This window comes from Copadichromis virginalis, linkage group LG10, assembly GCF_057382275.1.
Source record: "Copadichromis virginalis isolate Kocher_CV1m ecotype Utaka linkage group LG10, C_Virginalis_male_GT1.1, whole genome shotgun sequence".
Classification (NCBI taxonomy): Eukaryota; Metazoa; Chordata; class Actinopteri; order Cichliformes; family Cichlidae; genus Copadichromis; species Copadichromis virginalis.
The window spans coordinates 7,364,954-7,387,594 of NC_140627.1; the positions used below are offsets into that span (position 1 = coordinate 7,364,954).

General features: G+C 40.7%; 1 protein-coding gene across 2 annotated transcripts in view; it reads right to left on the bottom strand.

The window, feature by feature from the left end:
• alcama (activated leukocyte cell adhesion molecule a) overlaps positions 1 to 20,503 on the bottom strand; it is a 37,511-nt gene extending 17,008 nt beyond the window's left edge. For both annotated transcript variants that reach the window (XR_014922461.1, XM_085469616.1), the window contains exons 1-4: positions 20,258 to 20,503; positions 4,449 to 4,555; positions 3,305 to 3,524; positions 1,580 to 1,644 (exon numbers count right to left, since the gene is read on the bottom strand). Coding sequence is in view for 1 of the 2 variants with exons in the window: in XM_085469616.1 (XP_085325742.1) it covers positions 1,580 to 1,644; positions 3,305 to 3,524; positions 4,449 to 4,555; positions 20,258 to 20,315 (450 nt within the window). In the remaining variant the exon portion in view is untranslated. The remainder of the gene's footprint in view (positions 1 to 1,579; positions 1,645 to 3,304; positions 3,525 to 4,448; positions 4,556 to 20,257) is intronic.
• Between the last annotated feature and the right edge of the window lie 2,138 nt (positions 20,504 to 22,641).

Here is a 22,641-nt window from a genome sequence, read left to right on the forward strand (position 1 = left end):
CCCTTAGTAAATCACCATTTAAATATTTACTTGGTTCTTTAGAACACTACTTAAAGCATAAAAGACATTATTCCAAAATATATTTCCTTCCTACTGCTGCAATCATGGTGGTCGGAGCTAAAAGTAGAACATGGTTAAGTTCAAGAAAACATCTAACTTTTAACTACATAATTTCTAGAAGTTAAACGTTATCTAGATAAACAAAAATATCTGAGCTGCAGTGCCCCTTCCTCTTCAAGGACAAGTGGACCAAAGCTATACCAGCAAAATGCAGCATACATATACAACAGAAAGTGTGATTGTAGGGGCCAAGTTTTCCATTTTTTATTATTTTTCCATCAGTTTATTTTCCTTTCATTAGTCACATCTTATGTAACATACACATTCAATACTGCTTGGAATTTCTTTTTTCCCCTACTTCAGTTGTTTATACTATCTGCTATGAAAGTTTCCTCATCTCGGCTTAAAAACAATTACTACTTAATGCCTGCAGAATGGGGTGTTCATTGCAGGGTAGGTGCAGATGGTAGCATGAAACTTTGCACACCGATTTTGGTGTCTCATGTGTCGCACAACACAATCTTTGTGGTGTGTTGGCTAATTGTGCACATCTCGATTTTTTTAACCTTGCATGTTGTGCTGCGGCTTCCGCAGCTGGGCTGAAGACAGGAGTATACAATTGTTTCGGTTTTTACTACCATTTTAATGATAATACAGCACAGGAGCTCAGGAATATACAGATATGCAGAGGATTATGTTAAAACAGTTAAAACTGTTAAAACTTGCAAAAAAACCCAACCAAACAAACAAACAAATAAAAAAAACCACTCTACAAAGTCTTCGCTTCTAGTTTTGACTATAGTCCTCTTATACTAGCCCTTATGTAGCTGTATTGTCTAAGTCACGACAGCTATTGTTCAGGAGAATACGGCAGCTGCTTTCTGTGCAGTAACAGCGTGTATAAATACAAGTTTCTGTGAAACATGGTTTTGCAGAGGTGAGCGGAGCAGGCACATTCTGGCCTAGAGATAACCAAAGAAGCAAGTCACTTCAAATTGAAAAAAGAAATCTTATGAAAGGTCTCTGTTGTAAAGACAGACAATGTAATTTTACACATACAATGTTACAATGATGCCACTGGTTACTGTATAATATGCTTTAGATGTTATAAAGCTTCGTTTCAGCCTAGTATAAACCACAAAGACTTGTCTAAGCTGATACTATTTCATGTATAATGCTGAAGCAAGCTCTTAGTACTTTCACAAGTAAAAACCACATTGTGACAAAATTAGACGTGGCCTTCAGAAGGAGCAGTCACTGGACTGTCAACAACAAAACCTGCCTTCATTACAGTCACCTTCATGGCAAAACAGACATTGACTGACTTTTGTGATCTAATGAAAATGCTATAAGAACAAAGTCATGCTTTCTGCATTCTCCACCACTAAATCTCTCTCTCTCTCTCTCTCTCTCTCACCTAATACTGCATAACTAGATTTTGCAAACATTTCTGTATACACAATTCACGCTGCATCATGGAACAACCTGACACATCTGATGGACAAACACTGAGACTTACCGCTGTTAATTTGTCTTTCTGTAATAATTCACTTTTGTCCATAATCCGCACTGGTGATGGCTTCTCTGCAAACACAAAAGGACAAAATCAAGGTTTCGAATTAAATTCAAATTTTAGATTGCATCAAATTACAACAAAAGTTGCCGTAATATTGTAAAGTAAAGACCCTAAAATAATACAAAGAAACCCCAACAATCAGACGACCACTAATGAGCAAACACTTTGGTGACAACGGGAGGTAGTTTTTCCTTTTTCCTCAGCTCTTTTTGAGAGAGTGGCACGGTTGCCCTTCCGTTGGTCTTTCTTGGTCTCTTGTGCTCTGAGGGTCTCTGGATGTCTGGAGCCCGGATCTCCTCCATACCTGCTTCAGGAGGACAGGGCTATGGCTCCCCACACCCTCTAGCAGATCATTACATGAAGGAACCTTTTGAATACAAACGCGCTCATGCTCACAGGTGTACACACGGTTGCTCAAAGACACAAACTACACCCTTTTTGGCTCCTACCTCAAAGCACACTGTGCGCTGTCAATCTTACGTGCTGCACAATAATATTCAATATTTAGTATTTATTTTTATATTCACATAGATTATTGCAATGATGTTGTTTATTATATTGCTCTCTTTTGTTTTTGCTTGTTTTCTTTTTTTTCTTTCTCAACAGGTGATCCAGGTGATTGATATATGTATTTTTTGTCTGTTTGTTTTGCTGTTTTTTGCCCTTTATCACTGTTCCTCTTCCCCACTGTTTTTCTTTCCCTACCTCTCTTTCTTTCTCCCTTTCCTTTCCCCCAGCCATGTCTGTCACATGTGTAGCAGTTGGAAATAAAATAAAATAAACAATAGAAACAAAGGTGAATCAAATAGACCAATACGGCAAGGCTGGGATGGTCCATTTGGTAAAGTAAATCCGTTGGGCATCTTTCTTGGCCTTTAGACAATTCTGATGGCAAAAAAAAAAAACAAATGGGACAGGCGGGAAAAGACAACGGGAGGTAAAAACTCCCTTTTAACAGGCAGAACCAGGCTCAGGGAGGGACGGCTATCTCCCATGATTGGTTGGGAGTGAGGGGAGGAGGACAGGACAAAAGACATGCTGTGGAAGAGGGCAAGAGAATAATGAAAACTCCTTAATTAAATGCAGAGTGGTGCATGATGCGTCCAAAGGGGTGAGAGGACAAAAAAGCCCAGTTTATCATGGTAAGCCCCGAGAAGCCAGGTCTATTGCAGCATTACTAAAGGAGGACCTGTTCCAGCCTAACTATGTGCTTTATCGCTGAATCAGGCCACTTATCCAGGAATTTTAAGCCTGATTTAAAAAGTAGAGAGGGTGTCTGTCTCATAAATCCAAGCTGGGAGCTGATTCCCCAAAGAGGAGCCTGAAAGCTGAAGGCTCTGTCTCCCATTTCAGAACCACAAGTCTGACATTAATGGCCTGTATTTGTATAGCGCTTTTACTAGTCCCTAAGGACCCCAAAGCGCTTTACACAACCAGTCATCCACCCATTCACACACACATTCACACACTGGTGATGGGGAAGCTACATTGTAGCCACAGCCACCATGAATTAAAGTTGCAAAAAGATTAGAAATATTATTATGTCACACTTTTACCAAAAGCTCGCTTTGGTTTTTTGTTTTTGTTGTTTTTACAAAAATAAAGTTTAGACAGCCTTGGTGAATAAATAAGGGGAGGAGCAAAATTCAAGATTGTAGTTAAGCTTACTGTAAACAACAACAGAGACGGGATACTCCATGAGGTTGGCGTCTGACACCACCATGCAGGTGAAAGTCCTCTGGTCTTTGAGTGAGGCCTGGGTAATGAGCAGGCTGAAGTGCCTATTGATGCTGACCCGTTGAGCATAACCATCTGTGGCCTGAACTGTGGCCTGGTCACTGTGAGCCTGTTTGATTAACAGATCACCAGGTGTGCCATCATCTTTTTCCTAAAGTGTAAGGCAACAGAAGAATAAGACAAAGAAGACAGGGTTTGTCAAATCTGTACAAATCTTCATTCTTCAAGCGTATTTAAATAGACATGCACAAAAATAGAACAATTTTAAACAATGCATTTAAGCTTTCATTCAAGCATTCTCCAAGTAGAACGTACAAATGTATCACATATGTGCTAATTAGAATAGGTGTACACTGCTAACTCATAATGCAAAATTCAACAGGTCATCTTTGCCAGGTAATCTCTTTAATTACAGTGTGGATTAAGTGGAGCCATATTTATCTGACTTCTTTAAATAAGTCTTGAAGACACTAGCTGTAGATTTATGATGGACATAAGCCTAAAGTTTTGCCCTAGACATGACACTCTCTCATAGTTTTATTTTATTCATTCCCTTAAGCTGGGCATACACTGTGCAATTTGTCACACAACAACCGTGAAAAGAGTTGGATGGACATTGCTGCTCCATTGCAGCTGGCTGGTCAATGTTTTTCATTAGCAATTTAGCAAAGTTGATGGTGGTGGTGTGTGTCTGTGTGAGTGAAAGACAGAGAGGGAGAGAGAGAGAGACAGATTTTGTGTTATAAGCTTCATGTTATGGACGCACAGTGTGAGCACTCAGGTCGTGTTATGAAGGAAGGAAGGCTCAGAGTTTAGTGAGTGGGTGTGCTGGGATGTGCTAAAAGGTGGGCCTTCACAACAGGTCGCATCAGAGCACCGGGCTGTATAGTGTGAGACCATGCATTGTGACCTACGAACTTCTAATCCCTGTGATTCAATCCTACTGTTTGAGCAGAAGCTGCATAATGCGACTGAAAAAAAATTGCACAGTGTATGCCCAGCTTTAGACTGGATGGTGATATTCACACAGCTGATTGCTTACTTCACAAGTAACTCAATGTCAGTGTGTACTTACATATTTCCACTTGATGAACATCAGATCTTTCGGTGGTGGAGCTCCACCATTGCATGGCATAACAATGGTTTCTCCATACAAAGTAGTCAAGTTTGCTGTTCCCTTTACTGCATAACAAAAGACCACAAATTGTTAGAATAAATAAACATATAAAGTGCTACCATCTATCATTTAACTGGAAAAAAAAACGTACACAGGTATTTTTGAAAACGGAGATTTTCCGTTTCCGTTTTAAAAAATAATCCCGTCCACACGTAAACGCAGAAATGGTGGCAATATATTTCTAATCATGTAGAAATGTTGGCCAATCAGAAGTCTAGAAGCCTCAGTGGGAAATAGTAAACAAGGATGGGGCATAGAAGCAGAACCGAGTCGTATGTGTGGAGGGACAGTAACTGTGTGTGTATATGTAAGCATTTAAACGCTGCAGAGAGTACAATTAACAGTAACAGTATTGTAGAAATTCATTTCACCGAAACAATAACGTGGCGCACAGTATTACGTCAAAAAAGGCGCACACCCTTGACGCTGCATTTTCTGCGTTTTCTCCGTTTTTCTTGTCCACACGGAAATGCAAAAACTGAGTTTTCAAAAATATCCACCCTGGCCGGAGGTTTTAAAAATCTCAGTTTTCAGTGACCGAAAACGCCGTTTACATGTGGACGAAAGGTGAAAACGCATAGAAAAATCTACGTTTTCAAAAATACCCGGGTACGTGTGGACGTAGCCTCAGTAACATGTGTACAGCAACAGCTGGCATTTTGAGTACTGCTTGTTTGCACCCTGATTAGCCAAACCTGGGTACATGAACATATCCATGTAGCTCTTCTCCCCTGACTCAATCAATCCTTGTGTACATCAAACCCACTTCCAACTGCTGAGATCTTAAGAAACCCAGCAACGAAAATAATCATTAATGTACCAGTGGGTCAGTGAGCAGCTCCTCCCAACTATAACTGTCTTAAAATGCCTGGGTGTTAATAAGTGAGTCAAACTATAGCACAATATCCTGTCACTCCAAATGTGATGTGTGATACCATACATCACAACGATCATGTGTAATGTCAAAGAAGTAAGAAAATTGGTGGAAAAAGATGGATGGACAGTTAAAACAATATTGCTTGTTTCCCTGTCCAGTTTCTTGTCACTGAATTCTGCATTTCTACAAAAAATATATATTAACTGTTAAAAACAAAGCATGTTGAAAAACTGTGAGTACAAACACTCGAATATTACTGAGTGAAATTAGCCAAAAATATAGAAAGTGAGAATGGTAAGAGACAGGCTAACAACATACAATGAAATTTTTTATTTTTTATTATGATGAAAATGTTAATGTAGCCTTGGCTATTTGTTAAGGTTTGAAGTGACTTTGTGGAGTTATTGTTCAGAATTTCACCCTGCTCAGTAGCGAGTAAAAAAAAAAAAAACCCCAACAACTTTGTTTAGTATAGTTTTTGTGTAACTGTATAAGTTTGTTCTATAGATGTTGAATGTAGCTTTGTTTAAAGTTATACTATATGTGTAAAATTTATTTTGGCTCTAAGCAAGTTGCTGTTTGAGTTCTTTATAAAGTGCAGATGTTGCCGATCCGTGGAACCAGCACCTCAATACAGAGATGTGAGATATAACGAAATATATCAGATGATGATATCAAAACATCTATTGTTTATTTTGTGCTGTCGCAAAAGACACGGTTTACTGTAATATGTTTTCATTGACTTAGATGACAGTTTGCAATAATCACCACGGTACAGCAGAAGAACCAGGCAAAACAAATTGAGGAGCTCGTTCCTAAACGAGGGCCTACCTCTGTGGCGTGGACGTGATTCAGTTATGAAAAGTGTGACATGGAGGAGAAAACTGCACAAATTATACAAGAAAATGGTCCCCACCACAGACACAAACACAACAAACCTTCTTTGCAAGAATCACATTAAAGAGTACAGAGAGAGTTTATGAATCAGAGGCAAATATGAGCCAGGTCCTCATAATAAACCTCAGACTCAAACATTAGAACAGGCTTTTCCCTGTGGTACGCCATGTAATAAAGACTCAGAAAAATAATAATGTCTATTACAAGTTACATCTATAAATATATGGTTTCATGCAATGGCAAAAAAAATTGCCATTGCATTTTTTGCCATTGTATCCAATCACTGGATGATTGTGTGAGTCATCCAGTGTGTGTCACTACTGGATAACACCATGTAAGGTCCATATTAGTTAATCTAATCTAAATGTAAAAAAAAGAAACTTTTGATGTGGTAATGATATAAACTATTCACTAAATTTGTAGGAATTGCACTATATAATTTTGGTCATATCGTGTAGTCCTACAAAACAGGAAGTGTAGATGGTCTCTCTGTTTAAAACACCCAGTCCAATCCAGTCCAGGGGACTTGCCTTGTTTGTTGCCTCGATCCTCTGGTTGTCTACATTGATTTAAAAAAAATAGGAGCCCCAAGTAGTCTTGCACTTCAGGTATTTACAGCTCCAGTCACTACTGACACGCTCCAGAGAATGTGTGCAATACACTGAATACCAGATAAAGTTGTCACTGACAATGGGCCCAAGTTCTCAAATTAGGTTTTCCGATTAGACTCCGGCACATCTGCAATAAACAAAGCATTTGCTAGAAACTCTGACTACATCTTACACAACCACAGCAGAGTTGGTGATAGGAAGACATTGAAGGCAATGAAAATTTCTCTGATGCAAACTTGATATATAAGTGACTATGTTCAATCTAACTCTTGCAACTTCCAAATCTCAATACTCTTTAAGGTCTTGGACTTAGGGGTGAGCGATATATCGAATATACTGTATCACAAGTTTTTCCATATATGATGGCTAAAATGGCTTTACCGTAACCATCTGCATGCAATTCACTGTGAGTGTCTTTTCTCCCAAACTCTGCGAATGCATCATTAATTTCCCCCTCCCAAATAGAACATTTTCTACCTGGTACACCGTGGTGAATTTTTGCTTCATGTCCTTTTATGTTGCTGTGATCGTTTGCTGGTAAAGGTCTAGTGTTGATAACAGGAAGAAACATACTGTTGACAGTACAGTCGTTTGTAAAAAACAAAACAAAACACTGAGGGATCGATTTGAATGACTGATTGGCTAAAAATAACATTTGTTTTTGGAGGTTATTTAAACATATTGTGATATATGTCATGTATCGTGATGTAGGCAAAAAATATTGTGATATTAGATTTTCCTCAACTTGGAATGTGAATACCACAGACTGCAGTGTTCAGAGCAGCGCGAATCCAAGCCCAAGCCTTTGATTTCAAAATTAAAAACAAACAAAACACATTTCTATTTATCTGGAAGAAAAAAAAATACCATCCGTTTTATAAAAGCACTAATTTCCTTGCTTTTAAAAACCTAAAATGTGACATATCCCTCTGTCTTTCGGAAGACCATATATAAAATCAAAGTTAAAATTATATAGATTTCTCGATCAACTTCATGCTGGCCCATGGTTAATCCTAGATGTGATGCCCTAGAAAAGCACAGAGGGATGGAAAGGCAAGTGCCCTTGGGAATTAAGGCTAATTTATTTGTTCTTGTTTCTAATGTCTCTGTAAAGCACTTTGAATCACCTTGTTGTTGAATTGTGCTATACAAATAAACTTGCCTTGCCTTGCCTAATTAATTCTATATGGGAAAATGGCCTTGTGTAGACTCAGCAGACTGTTGAGGCACCAGCATGTCTGGAGAGAAACAGAATATCCTCTTGTTCAAAATGCCTTTCATTATTTACAATTCATGTAATTAGACAAAAAATAATGCCCAGTACAAGAACTTGTTTTCTGAGGTCCGAAACATGTCCAACAGGCAAGTAAACCAATTAAAAACTAAGACAATGTGACCTGCAGATGTCCTTCCTCCTTATACATGTTAGTGTGCTTATCACAAGGCACCAGTGGTGGACCTGGCAATTCTAGTTTTCTAAGCAATGCTGAGCAATGCTGGGCAGTGAACACAGGGCCCACTAGAGGACTTTGGGTCTTCGTGCCACCATGATGAAGTCTGTGACTATTTGGTCATTGACATTCACAACTGCTGCCTTGTTCTTCCCATGTCGATACTGAACTTTTACTTTTGTGGTTCCTAAATTATGGAGGAGTTCCAGCACATAATCTGGTCCCTTTAAACCCCCCACCCCACCCACCGACCGACCAACATTAGTACCAGAGTTAGCTTCTAGTCAATGTTAATCGGTTTTCGGTGGGGTTTTTTTGAAATTGTCTTTTCTCCATGTTTTATTATTACATGGTCTGAAAGGTGCAGCCTGAGATGTGGTCTAAAGTCTTCCCTCCAATGTTTTACCAATCGTGTTAACATTCTGTTTTTACCACATGCAATAAAAGTGTTTCCTGCCTGGGCCCAGCAGCCTTTGCCTCTGAGCCAGAGGTCCACATAAAACAAGTGGAAATTCTAACAGTCTGATAATAAATTGTGAAAACTTATAATTTGAGCATATTTGCCTTTTCTTGTGAGAACAAAACAAAACAACAACAATAGCAACTTTTAAGGTAAACATCACATAGTACTTCACAACAAAATACACCAAAGTTAACCAAACACAAGGCCAAAAAGATTCATTTTTAGCCGTATTTTAAAAGAGACCACTGAGACCACATATTTCAGAGGTAGACCCTTCCAGAGTTGCACAAGCACTGTCTACTTTAGTTTTCAGCTTTGTATGATGCACAGCCAGCAGGCCTCAACTACATGGCCTCAGGGGCATGTTAGGGACATAAAGATTTCAAAGTTTATTGATATAAGTTTGTGCTTGTCCATGAAGAACTCTAAAAGCCAGAATGTTGAAATGGACTCTAAATTTAATGGGGATCCAATGCAGGTGGGTCAGTAACAGCGTGACCTCAGTACTTGGAAGACTTTGTCAGCACCCTTGCAGCATCATTCTAAACAACTTACAGATGTTCCAAGGAGTTTTTACTTAGACAAGCGACCAGTGATTTAAGGTAATCTAAACATAATGAAATAAATGCATGCAGGGGTAGGCAACCTTTCTGATGATGAGTGGCATCTAAAATTTCCTCAGAAGTGAATGTGCCATATAATTGCATTAGCAATAAATTGAATAATGCTCTATATTAACAGTTACACACTACATAGAACAACTTTACAGAATTATATTTGTTCACAGATGTTGGCAGCTACAGTGGGGCAAAAAAGTATTTAGTCAGCCACCGATTGTGCAAGTTCCCCCACTTAAAATGATGACAGAGGTCAGTAATTTCCACCAGAGGTACACTTCAACTGTGAGAGACAGAATGTGAAAAAAAAAAAGTATTTGGTCACCTCAAACAAGGAAAATCTCTGGCTCTCACAGACCTGTAACGTCTTCTGTAAGAAGCTTTTCTGTCCCCCACTCGTTACCTGTATGAATGGCACCTGTTTGAACTCATCATCTGTATAAAAGACACCTGTCCACAGCCTCAAACAGTCAGACTCCAAACTCCGCCATGGCCAAGACCAAAGAGCTTTCGAAGGACACCAGGAAAAGTATTGTAGACCTGCACCAGACTGGGAAGAGTGAATCTACAATAGGCAAGCAGCTTGGTGTGAAAAAATCAACTGTGGGAGCAATCATCAGAAAATGGAAGACATACAAGACCACTGGTAATCTCTCTCGATCTGGGGCTCCACGCAAGATCTCATCCCGTGGGGTCAAAATGATCATGAGAACGGTGAGCAAAGATCTCAGAACCACACGGGGGGACCTGGTGAATGACCTGCAGAGAGCTGGGACCAAAGTAACAAAGGTCACCATCAGAGAAGCCATGCAGAGAAGTACACACCCCCATCACCATCAGCGGCGCTGCTGTGGAGAGAGTGAGCAGCTTCCGGTTCCTTGGTGTACATCTGGCTGAGGATCTTACGTGGTCAGTACACACAAACAAAACAGTGAAGAAGGCGCAGCAGCGCCTCTTCTTTCTCAGGAGACTGAAAAGATTCGGCATAAGCCCCCGCATCCTCAGGACCTTCTATCACTGTGCCATTGAGAGCATCCTCACTGGATGCATCACCACCTGGTATGGCAACAGCACCGCCTACAACTGCAAAGTTCTCCAGCGAGTAGTGCGGTGCTCTGAACGGATAATTGGAGGTGAGCTTCCGTCCCTCCAAGACATCTACAGGAAGCGGTGCCTGAGGAAAGCGGGGAGGATCATCAAGGACTCCAGTCACCCCAGCCATAAACTGTTTAGACTACTTCCATCAGGAAGGAGGTTCTGCAGCATCCGGTCCCGTACCAGCAGACTGAGAGACAGCTTTTTCCATCAGGCCATCAGGCTGCTGAACACATCATAGACACCTCAGCTTCACTACTGGAACTTTAACATTATGCACTCCATACTGTACAGTAATGCCACTGTTTTGCACATGTCTCACTCTGTATATTTTATTTTATTTATTTTATATATTCTATTCATTGTTTACTCTATTTAATTTGTAAAATATGTGTACACACACACACACACACACACGTAGAAAAATATTTAGTATACACATCCAGAAATGCATATACTATTATATATTGTACATATATTTATTAGTTTCAGATGTAGCCATTCTTGTATTTTGCTTGTTTACATTATTGTATTTTGCACAACTCTGTTGCTTGTGAAGCTCGCACACAAGAATTTCACTCACATGTGCTGTACCAATGTACCTGCACATGTGATGTGACAATAAAAAGTGATTTGATTTGATTTGATCAGTAACACACTACAACGGCAGGGAATCAAATCCCGCAGTGCCACACGTGTTCCGCTGCTGAAGCCAGTGCATGTCCAGGCCCGTCTGAAGTTTGCCAGAGAGCACATGGATGATACAGCAGAGGATTGGGAGAATGTCATGTGGTCAGATGAAACCAAAGTAGACCTTTTTGGTATAAACTCAACTCGTCGTGTTTGGAGGAAGAAGAATACTGAGTTGCATCCCAAGAACACCATACCTACTGTGAAGCATGGGGGTGGAAACATCATGCTATGGGGCTGTTTTTCTGCCAAGGGGACAGGACGACTGATCCGTGTTAAGGACAGAATGAATGGGGCCATGTATCGTGAGATTTTGAGCCAAAACCTCCTTCCATCAGTGAGAACTTTGAAGATGAAACGAGGCTGGGTCTTCCAACATGACAATGATCCAAAACACACCGCCCAGGCAACAAAGGAGTGGCTCCGTAAGAAGCATTTGAAAGTCCTGGAGTGGCCTAGCCAGTCTCCAGATCTCAACCCCATAGAACAGGGGTGCCCAATCCCGGTCCTCAAGAGCTACCGTCCTGCAGCTTTTAGATGCATCCTTGTTCCCACACACCTGAATCAAATGAATGGCTTGTTATCAGGCCTTTGCCAAACATGATGGCATGCTGAAGAGATCAAACCATTTGATTCAGCTGTGTTGGAGTAGGGATGCATCTAAAAGCTGCAGGATAGTAGCTCTCGAGGACCGGGATTGGGCACCCCTGCCATAGAAAATCTGTGGCGGGAGTTGAAAGTCCGTGTTGCTCGGCGACAGCCCCAAAACATCACTGCTCTCGAGAAGATCTGCATGGAGGAATGGGCCACAATACCAGCTACTGTGTGTGCAAACCTGGTAAAGACCTATAGTAAACGTTTGACCTCTGTTATTGCCAACAAAGGTTATGTTACAAAGTATTGAGTTGTATTTTTGTTATTGACCAAATACTTATTTTCCACCCTGATTTACGAATAAATTCTTTACAAATCCTACCATGTGGATTCATGGATTTTTTTTTCACATTCTGTCTCTCACAGTTGAAGTGTACCTCTGGTGCAAATTACTGACCTCCGTCATCATTTTAGGTGGGGGAACTTGCACAATCGGTGGCTGACTAAATACTTTTTTTCGCCTGGTTGGTGGTCATTAGGTGTATAGATTGAAGTTCTCTGGTGACCTGTAATCGTTTTTCTTTGGCTCCAAAGACTATTACTTCAGTTTTGTTTTTGTTTAGCTGGAAAAAATTGTGACACAACCAGTCATTAATTTCCTCAATGTAATAACCAAGAGCCTGTAAAGGCCCTGGTCTCCTGGTGACATTGTGATATATGTCTTAAAGACATAAAGACCTGGATGGCCGCTAACTTTTTGCTTCTTAATTCAGATAAAACTGAGGTTATTGTACTCGGCCCTGAAAAGCTTAGAAATATGGTATCTAACCAGATTCTTACTCTGGATGGCATTACCTTGGCCTCCAGTAACGCTGTGAGGAACCTTGGAGTCATTTTTGACCAGGATATGTCCTTCAACGCACATATCAAACAAATATGTAAGACTGCGTTCTTCCATTTGCGCAACATCTCTAAAATTAGAAATATCCTGTCTCAGAGTGACGCTGAAAAACTATCCATCCATCCATCCATCCATCTTCATCCGCTTTGTCCGGGGCCGGGTCGCGGGGGCAGCAGCCTAAGCAAAGCTGAAAAACTAGTTCATGCATTTATTACTTCCAGGCTGGACTACTGTAATTCATTATTATCAGGATGTCCTAAAAACTCACTGAAAAGCCTTCAGTTAATCCAAAATGCTGCAGCATTTTGGATTAGCTGAAGGGACTAGGGACTAGAAAGAGAGAGCATATTTCTCCTGTTTTGGCTTCCCTTCATTGGCTTCCTGTTAAGTCCAGAATTGAATTCAAAATCCTGCTCCTCACATACAAGGTCTAAATAATCAGGCCCCATCTTATCTTAATGACCTTGTAGTACCATATCACCCTATTAGAGCACTTTGCTCTCGCTCTGCAGGCCTACTTGTTGTTCCTAGAGTATTTAAAAGTAGAATGGGAGGGAGAGCCTTCAGTTTTCAGGCCCCTCTTCTGTGGAACCAGCTTCCAGTTTGGATTCGGGAGACAGACACTATCTCTACTTTTAAGATTAGGCTTAAAACTTTCCTTTTTGCTAATGCATATAGTTAGGGCTGGACCAGGTGACCCTGAATCCTCCCTTAGTTATGCTGCAATAGACGTAGGCTGCCGGGGGATTCCCATGATGCGTTGAGTTTTTCCTTTCCAGTCACCTTTCTCACTCACTATGTGTTAATAGACCTCTCTGCATTGAATCATATCTGTTATTAATCTCTGTCTCTCTTCCACAGCATGTCTTTTATCCTGTCTTCCTTCTCTCACCCCAACCGGTGGCAGCAGATGGCTGCCCCTCCATGAGCCTGGTTCTGCCGGAGGTTTCTTCCTGTCAAAAGGGAGTTTTTCCTTCCCACTGTTGCCAAAGTGCTTGCTCATAGGGGGTCATATGATTGTTGGGTTTTTCTCTGTATCTATGAAGCGCCTTGAGGCGACTTTTGTTGTGATTTCGCGCTATATGAATAAAATTCAATTGAATTTAATTGAATATATTTGTGTGTCATCTGCATAGCTGTGATAGTTTATTTTGTTGTTCTTTATAATCTGTGCCAGTGGGAGCATGTAGATGTTAAACAGAAGAGGTCCCATGATGGAACCTTGGGGAACTCCACATGTGATACTTGTCTGCTCAGATGTGAAGTTACCTATTGATACAAAGTATTTCCTGTTTTCTAAGTATGTTATGAACCAGTTTAGTACAGTTCCTGAAAGACCTGTGTGTAAAGTAAAGTGTAAAGTGTGCGTGTTAGTCCCCATAGGGAAATAGTTCCTCTGCATTTAACCCATTCACCCAGTGAAGCAGTGGGCAGCCACCAGTGCAGCGCCCAGGGAGCAGTGTGTAGGGACGGTACCTTGCTCAGGGGTACCTCAGGTTAGCCGTTCAGTGGAGTCGAACCCCCGACCTTCCGATCATGGGGCCACCACTCTACCTACTGAGCTATCCCTGCCCAGTTCTCCAGTCGTTTGAGTAATATGTTGTGGTCAACTGTATCAAATGCTGCACTGAGATCCAGTAAAACTAAAACTGACATTTTTCCACTGTCTGTATTCAGACATATGTCATTAAACACTTTTGTCAGAGCAGTTTCAGTGCTGTGGTTGAATGAAAACAGACGCTGTTGTGACAGTGATGTACACTGTCTTGTTGGTATATGTATGATTTCTATACATTTTGCGTCAGATGAAAACTTTGGTTGTAAGATTCAGATAATTATTTGTTAAATGCTAGACATTTTAAATGAGAATAAGAAAGAAAGAGTATTTCTGTGTGCTCCCTTTCCCTGTTAACGCCCTACCTGGCCCCCTGGCAAAACTTTGCTAGACCCGCCCCTGCACAGTTACCAGCTGTCAGCTACTTAGAAAAGAATCCTGGTGTTATTTCTCAGAAACAGTTTATAACTTCCCTTCAACTCATTCATGTCACCTAAAAGGTAAACCTGTTTCTCCATCACCTGTTCAGCTCTGATGATTCTGTGAGGACATCTCCTGGTTTCATCTTCATGTTTCCCTCTCACCAGATAACCAAACCGATATAATGACCAGCAGCTTTTACTGCCGTGGCTCCAGCAAACATCAGCTGATACTAGAAATTAATATTAAATAAATTCTAACAAAAGCTGATCAAGCTTACATCCACTGGTTTCCTCTTTCTGGCGCAAAGTGGGAGATAAACAAACAAGAGAGACGGGACTTGCGACAGAAAAGCTGATCAGCTGATCATTGATCAGTTTCACGATTGAAGTAGCAACAGGAGAGGGAGGGGGAGAGAATAAGAGAAGAAAAGGCAGCTGACAGCGTAAAGACGCAGAATAACTCCAGCTTTGTGTCTTTTTCCATTCTAGATGAAGTACGGGACAAACTGCGTTCCTTCTCAGCTCAATACGAAATGCGTAATATTTTCTCTAAATGACGGATGTTTCTATCCCAAAGTTCCAAATGGAAGATTTAGCAAATGAGGCAAAGTAACCAAGTGTTTTGATTGTGTTAGGTGCAAATTTGCCAGAGGCACAAACAAGGGTTCAGTTTTTTTATACTTGTTGGTTTTGGAAAAAGATACCAGCCATCTAACTTTTAGAGTCTAATCACCTATTCAGGATAATTTCCTTTTTCAGCTTAGTAACATCCTAGGACTCAAAACAGATATAAACTGAAAGTCATCTGCATAGCAGTGATAAGAAATGTCCTTAAAGATGTTCAAAATTTGCTGAAGAGGGAACAGATAACAGAAACAGATACCCCAAACAGAACCTTGTGGCACATCATATATAAGAGAACTGGAAGAAGACCTGGACTTAGAAATAGCCTAAGCAGACCCAGATACACTCATCTAATATCTCAGCCTATTGAACAAAACACGATGGTCAACAGTATTAAAAGCAGAGGTAGCTTCTAAGCTCAGCAAAACAGAACATTCTCCATTATCAGTTCACATCAAATGTCACTTAAGAGCTGTTTCAGTGGAATAAGCTCTACAAAGGCCAGATTGAAACTAATCAAGAATACTGTACTTGTCCAAGACAGCTATTAGCTGGTTAGCCACAACTTTTTCGAAGATCTTCACAATAAATGGGAACATTTAACTCTTATTTACTCACCGAAAGGCACAAAGCCATCATTTAACAAAGAAAGAGGCCTTTTCCACACCGCATGCAAAATGTGACACCATGCTGGTTGAAAGCAAAACAAAATCTGCATAGCAGAAATGTAGTCACACATGTTTTTCAGGTTTGTCAGCCTGTGACCTAAGCATCAAATGACAGCCTCTGTAGAATTAGAAACATCCTGTCTCATTCTCAATGGTGGTGAAAAACTAGTTCACACATTTATTACTTGTAGGCTGGACTACTGCAATTCATTATTATCAGGATGTCCTAAAAATTCCATGAAAAGCCTTAAGTTGATCCAAAATGTGGTAGGAAGGCTCTTGGCAGGAGCTAGTTATCCAAAGCTTCCGGTTCAAAAAAAACACAGATGATTTTGGTAGCTCCACTGAGGCATCGGGGATTTGCAAATGGAGCCAGGATTCAGTTACAATTAGTAGACAATAACCCACAGAGCACCCAGTGGTTTCACAATCGCAGGTGGGATACTTTGGGTCCTATCCAATATAAAGTTCATGCTGAGGCCAATTTCTCTCAGTTCCTGCTGACTGAAAGTGATCAGTGTGTTGCACTAAAAAAGCATAAAAAATGCAAAAGCACAAAAGTGTGCATAGCAGCTGGGAGCGCTGTGCTGCAGATGCTGCTTATGTTTGGAGAAAAAAGGGAGAGGTGTGCAACTGAAAGAACACCATCCAGCAGTGAAACTTGGAGATACTTCAGTGCATCCAGAACTGGGAATTTCATCAAAGTGAAGGAATTATGAAGAAAAAAAGATACTTGTGCAAAACTGGGTCTGGGTTGTCACTTTGTCTTCCAACACAACAACGACCCAAAACATATTTTGCTCCTAGTAAATAACTCCAGAAGACCAAAGTGAACAAAGTACTGTGTGTTCTGCGCAAAGCTCTCACTTGAATCTGATTTAAAATCTGTGATCTGACCTGAACACCAAGGTCCGTGCAACAACACCATCAAATCTGGAGGAGATTGAGAGATTTGCCAATAAAAAAAGGGCTGGAACTGCCCAGGAGACGTGTGTGAGACTTGCTGAAAACAATAATCAATGATTACCTAGCAAAAATGAGACACAAATCCTTAATTATGTTAGAATTTGTAATAAACATCCATCCATCTTCATCCGCTTATTCGGGGCTGGGTTGCAGGGGCAGCGGCCTAAACAGCCACTTCTTCTAGCTTGTCCGAGGGAACACCAAGGCCAGCTGAGAGACATAATCCCTCCAGCTGATCCACGCCTTTGTAACGTCAAGGCTTGATTACTGCAATTCACTTTATTGTGGTCTTCACTCTTCCCTTTTACACAGATTACAGACAGTTCAGAATGCTGCAGCACGCATTCTAACTAAAACCAAGAAGTTTGCCCACATTACTCCTGTCCTTGCTGATCTGCACTGGCTGCCTGTCAAATATCGTATTTGTCATGGTCCCCGTGCCTGCTCGGCTGGCCCTGTGTGGCTACATGTTATGTTTTGTCTTTTTTCTCTCTCCTCTCTCTCTGCTCGCTGCCTGGGCGGAGCTCATTGTGAGCTCCCGGCCTCCACCACCTGTAGGCAATCACCTGTGGCTCCTCACCTTGTTTGCTCCCGCTACTTAAGGCAGTGACTGAGAGCACCTCGCCGCTGGACTATTGAGTAACGCTCGTCAGTGCTACTTTAGCCTCAGCCAGTTTTGAGCTCTGTCCGTGAAAGTTCCGTGCTAACTCTTGTTCTCTGTATGCAGATTTCTCGTGCTTGGTTTGGTGACTCTGGACGCTTTTCCCGACCCCTCTCCGCACCCCTGGGAACCCTGGCCCCCCTCTCCTTCACCTGTATATAGTGAACCTGGAGTGTGTAAATAAACCTGTTTTTCTGAGATTTCAGTCTGCGCCGAGTCCTCCCTGCTCCTCCGTGACAATATTCAATTTAAAATTTTGTTGTTTACTTTTAAAATTACCAATAACACTGCACCAAGCTATCTTAAGGAACTTTTAAACCCATATGCTCCTGCTAGGGCTTTAAGGTCATCCTCACAGTTACTGTTGGTTCAGCCCAGATCTCGACTGAAATCTAGAGGTGATCGATCGTTTGCTCTAGTTGCACCGGAGCTGTGGAACAATCTCCCGATTGGCATCCGGGCGTCTGATTCTATTCATTCTTTTAAATCACGGCTAAAAACATATCTTTTTAAACTTGCCTTTTCTACCAGTTAAATGCTGGCTTGCTTGCAGTGACCTATTGACCTATTGTATTGTATTGTATTAAATTCTCTGCTATCTTTCCATTATTGGTGTCTTTTATCATGGTGGTACAGTCTTACCTTGCTATAACCTATGTGCTGCAGTTTACTCTTATTGGTGGCTTTTATCTGTGAACATAATCTGTTACTTTTATGTATTTGATGTTAATGTGTGAACTGTTTTATTTTTTATTGTTTTATGTAAAGCACTTTGGTATGCCCAAGGCTTTTAAATGTGCTCTATAAATAAAGATTGTTGTCGTTGTTGTTGTAGCGTGTCCTGGGTCTGCCCCAGACCCTCCTCCTGGTGGGACATGCCCGGAACACCTCACCAAAAGAGGCACCCAGGAGGCATCCTTATGAGATGCCCAAACCACCTCAACTGGCTCCTGTAATAAACATGATTCTGATAAAGCAAATAAATATTAGCAAGCTCCACATAGAAGAATTATCTACTCTACTCTCTAAGGATCTGTGTGCCATCACAGATAGGACAAAGTCTCTTTCTCCAAATCATGTCTTTAGTTCTAAGGGCTAAAAGATCTTAATATTCTGTGACATGGGACTAAAATTCACTGGTAATATGCCTAAAATATATACATGTGAAACACTAGAAGTTTGTGTAATGCATGGAGCATTTCTGTTTCACAACACTGAAAATCTGAGCAGCTTGACAGCGTTAGAGTCATCATATATCACATGTGAAGCCTCATAGTGTACCACAGATGGTTTTACAAGCACAGAGGTGGCTTTTAGCTTTAAAAAGAAAGAGGTTCATGCTGCATGAGGCTTAGGATTACCGCCAGGAAGTAATGGTATATTACCATCGCTGGTATGGAGTATGGGCCAAGATGTTATAAAAAAACAAAACAACAAAACCCCCCACACACATAAGGGCCCCAAAGGGCAACATTGATCTCTCTGTTCAACTATAGTAAGTGTAGGTTGTCAGTCTGCTGTCAGTACAACTGCATTATCAATATCCTGGATGTCCAAGTCCATTCAGTTTGGATTTCTCCAGTTTCCTCTTTTCAGTGTGGGAGGAACTGTTTTTTTTTTTTTTGTATATTAAAAGCTGCTACTCCTCCACTGGGATTTGGCCAAAAACAGTGTTTTACTTCTTGTTTAGTCACACTCACTTGTAATTGTCAAATGACTTTAAGCTAACGTCATTTCAAGATGGAAACTACCTAACACACCACAGGGCAGAAGTGATACCAGTGTATTACAAGGCATCATATGAGTAGTGTTCATGTTTGTGTGTTTAGCAGTGATCTCATTTATTTTCAGTTTCAGTTTCACCGATTCTAATTTCAGCTACTGTTCATGCTCTAGTGGTGAGTCACCGAGTCAGGTGCTTTTTCATTCTGCCGTGAAAATACACAGCAGAAAGTCCGGGGACTTTCTGCTGTGTGTGTGTATATATATATATATATTCTTATATAGTACAAAAATTCAAGACCTCCCTGACTTACATGACAAAAGACATAAAAGTAAAAGTATTTCTGGCTTCTTCTTAACCTACTCGGGTATATCAAACAATACACAAACACACACAAAACAGGTTCCTTTGCTTTACCCATTTAACATAAAATAGTTCCCTTTTATTTATTTATTTAAAAAAAAAAAGGTAAAGTGGGAAGCCCAACACTGAAAATCAGTCACGAGCATGTCTCGGTTTCCTCAACCAGCTGGTGAGTTATTTTTATTTTACGCTAACTGGCATTTAGTTATAAGAAATATTAGTACTGCATTAGTCTGTATTGTATTTTTGTGCCAAATCAACATCAGCACTCTAACCATGCTAGGAGGTATTCCTACTACGTGTATGATGGTACAGTTCTTCTTTGCTACAGCTGTGTGCTATTGACTGTTCCTATTAGTGGTTTTTATCTGTGAACATAATCCCACACTTATATGATTCTGATGTTTTAGCGTAAATCATTTTATTGTTTTATTGTTTCATGTAAAGCACTTTGGCATGCCCCTGGCTTTTAATGTGCTCTATAAATAAAGATTGTTGTTGTTGTTGTTACGTTATTAGCGAAGCTTACCTTGAACCAGCGTTCCAGCGTTGACCACAAACAGCAAAAGTAAAGCGACAGTATCCATCGTTTTGAAAAAAGGGGAAAAGATTGTGGGGTTGGTGGATGACCAGCAAGACAAGTAATGACCAGTGGAAACCAAACCAAGGTTTACAAATATGGTCGGCAGATTTCTCACTGCTGTTCACAACAGTTTAAGAGTGAAAAGTCCAGCGAAATGCGTTTTGAACTGGGAGGCCGGGCAGGTGGAATACGGAAAAGCTGACGAAAGGACAGGGGGAGGGGGAGGAGGAGGAGACTCTTAGGGGATTTTGCTTCATTGTCCAAGGTTCAAGATTCTTTATTTGCCACATGCATAGTTATACAAGTATAACACACAGTGAAATGTAGCCTGACACGCTCCTCGACATGTGCAAAAAATTGTGGGGCGGGGGGGGGGTAGAGGAAGAACATTAAATATATATATAGTATATACATTGGGTGAATGTGCAGTAGTAGCAGCAAGCAGGTGAATTCTGTACATTAATATGAATAGACATCTGACTATTTTACAGGATAGACGATATAAACATATTTAAAATTAAAGGAATTTGAAATGTACATTGTGCATTGTATTGAATGCATTGTATTGAAATGTACATTGTTGACTGTAACACGATCTGATATCCTCATGTCGGTGTTGTTCCCACGTCATCATAATAAATGTTGTTCCAGGTTAAACATTGCAAGTGAACAATCACTTTGTTGTGACGTTATACTTTTTGCGACTTCGGAAAAAAACGCCTTAAAAAAATCTACTTAACTTGCAAGAAAGCGTCTCTGTCCGCCGATCCAGCAATTTGAATTTTTTGCATTTCAGGATAGTGTTCTTTATTAAACGGTAAGCATTATACATATTGTCCTTGCAACATTGGAATTTCATAAATGAATGAATGAATGAGCCGTCATTTGTGAGCCGCGGTCAAGCCAGCCGCTTCTCTCCGCGCTCTTACACCAGTCTTTACGGTAGCGCCTTTTCGCTTGAAAGCCTAGACCCGCGCGCACATGCATGCGCGCACACAAATTACAATGGAACAGCCTAAATTTCAGAAATTCATCAAAAATCATCCATAGTAGTTGAGGTCTAACTTTCAACAGATTCCTTCTCTGGGACACCTACTGTACCTGTGTGCCAGGTTTCATCCAGATTTACTGTAAAATTCCTCAGAAATTAAAGGATATTTTTATTCAAGTCAATACAGCCAATACACTACAATTATGTCAATTTCAAAGATTCATTAAAAATCATCCTTAGTAGTTGAGGTCCAACTTTCAACACATCCCTCCTCTGGGACACCTACTGTACCTGTGTGCCAGGTTTCATCCAGATTTACTGTAAAATTCCTCAGAAATTACAAGAAACTCATATTCAACGCAATAAAGCCAATACACTACAATTATGGAAATTTCAGAAATTCATTAAAAATCATCCTTAGTAGTTGAGGTCCAACTTTCAACACATCCCTCCTCTGGGACACCTACTGTACCTCTGTACCAAATATCATCCAGATTTACTGTAATAGTACTCAAAAATTAAAGGACATGTATATTGAATTCAATACACTTTCAACACAGTCTTACTCTGGGCGACCTACTGTACCTCTGGGCCAAGTTACATCTCAATTCACTGTAATCTTTATCAAAAATTGAAAGAACAATTATATGTCAATGCTGGCTGTGTGCCTTTCGAAGTGACACTAAGTAACAGAACCCAGGCACATCAGGGAATAATCCAAAAGGCAGATTTATTAAACAAAACCAACATACAAAACATCCCTAACCCATACTACATAACCTAAAAAGAAACAAAGGGACACTTAGAAGCACAAGAAAACAATACTGAAAGGGCAAGAGACACAGCCCAAACATAATCCACAACTAAAACACCAAAAGAACAAGTCATCCCACATAGCAGATGGGTCTTGCCTGGATCTGGTGTCAAGCCGGCACTGCTGGCTGACTTCTGGCATGGTAAGATGGCACTGTTTATGTGATGGCATGCCACATCTGGCCTGATTGGGTGAATGTGACATCGTTGTATAGAGCACTTTGAGTAATATGGGTGAGTAAAAGAGCGCTATATAAGAATCAGTCCATTCACTGTCTGAACAGAGTTTCGTCATGTTACTTTTGCACTATTATGTTCCAGCACATGTTGTTATTACATGGCTTACATGGCTAAGGTACACATTAGGCTGACATCAGGGGCGAGGGTTGAAACTGTTCTGGGCCAGCACAGGGCCAGCAGTGTGTCTGCAACTAGCCTTGTGCTGGCTCATGTGTGGCCCACACATGAACCAGATCTGGGCCACCATAGGGCCGTCATTCTTTGCGGTACGCAGGCCATGTGTGGG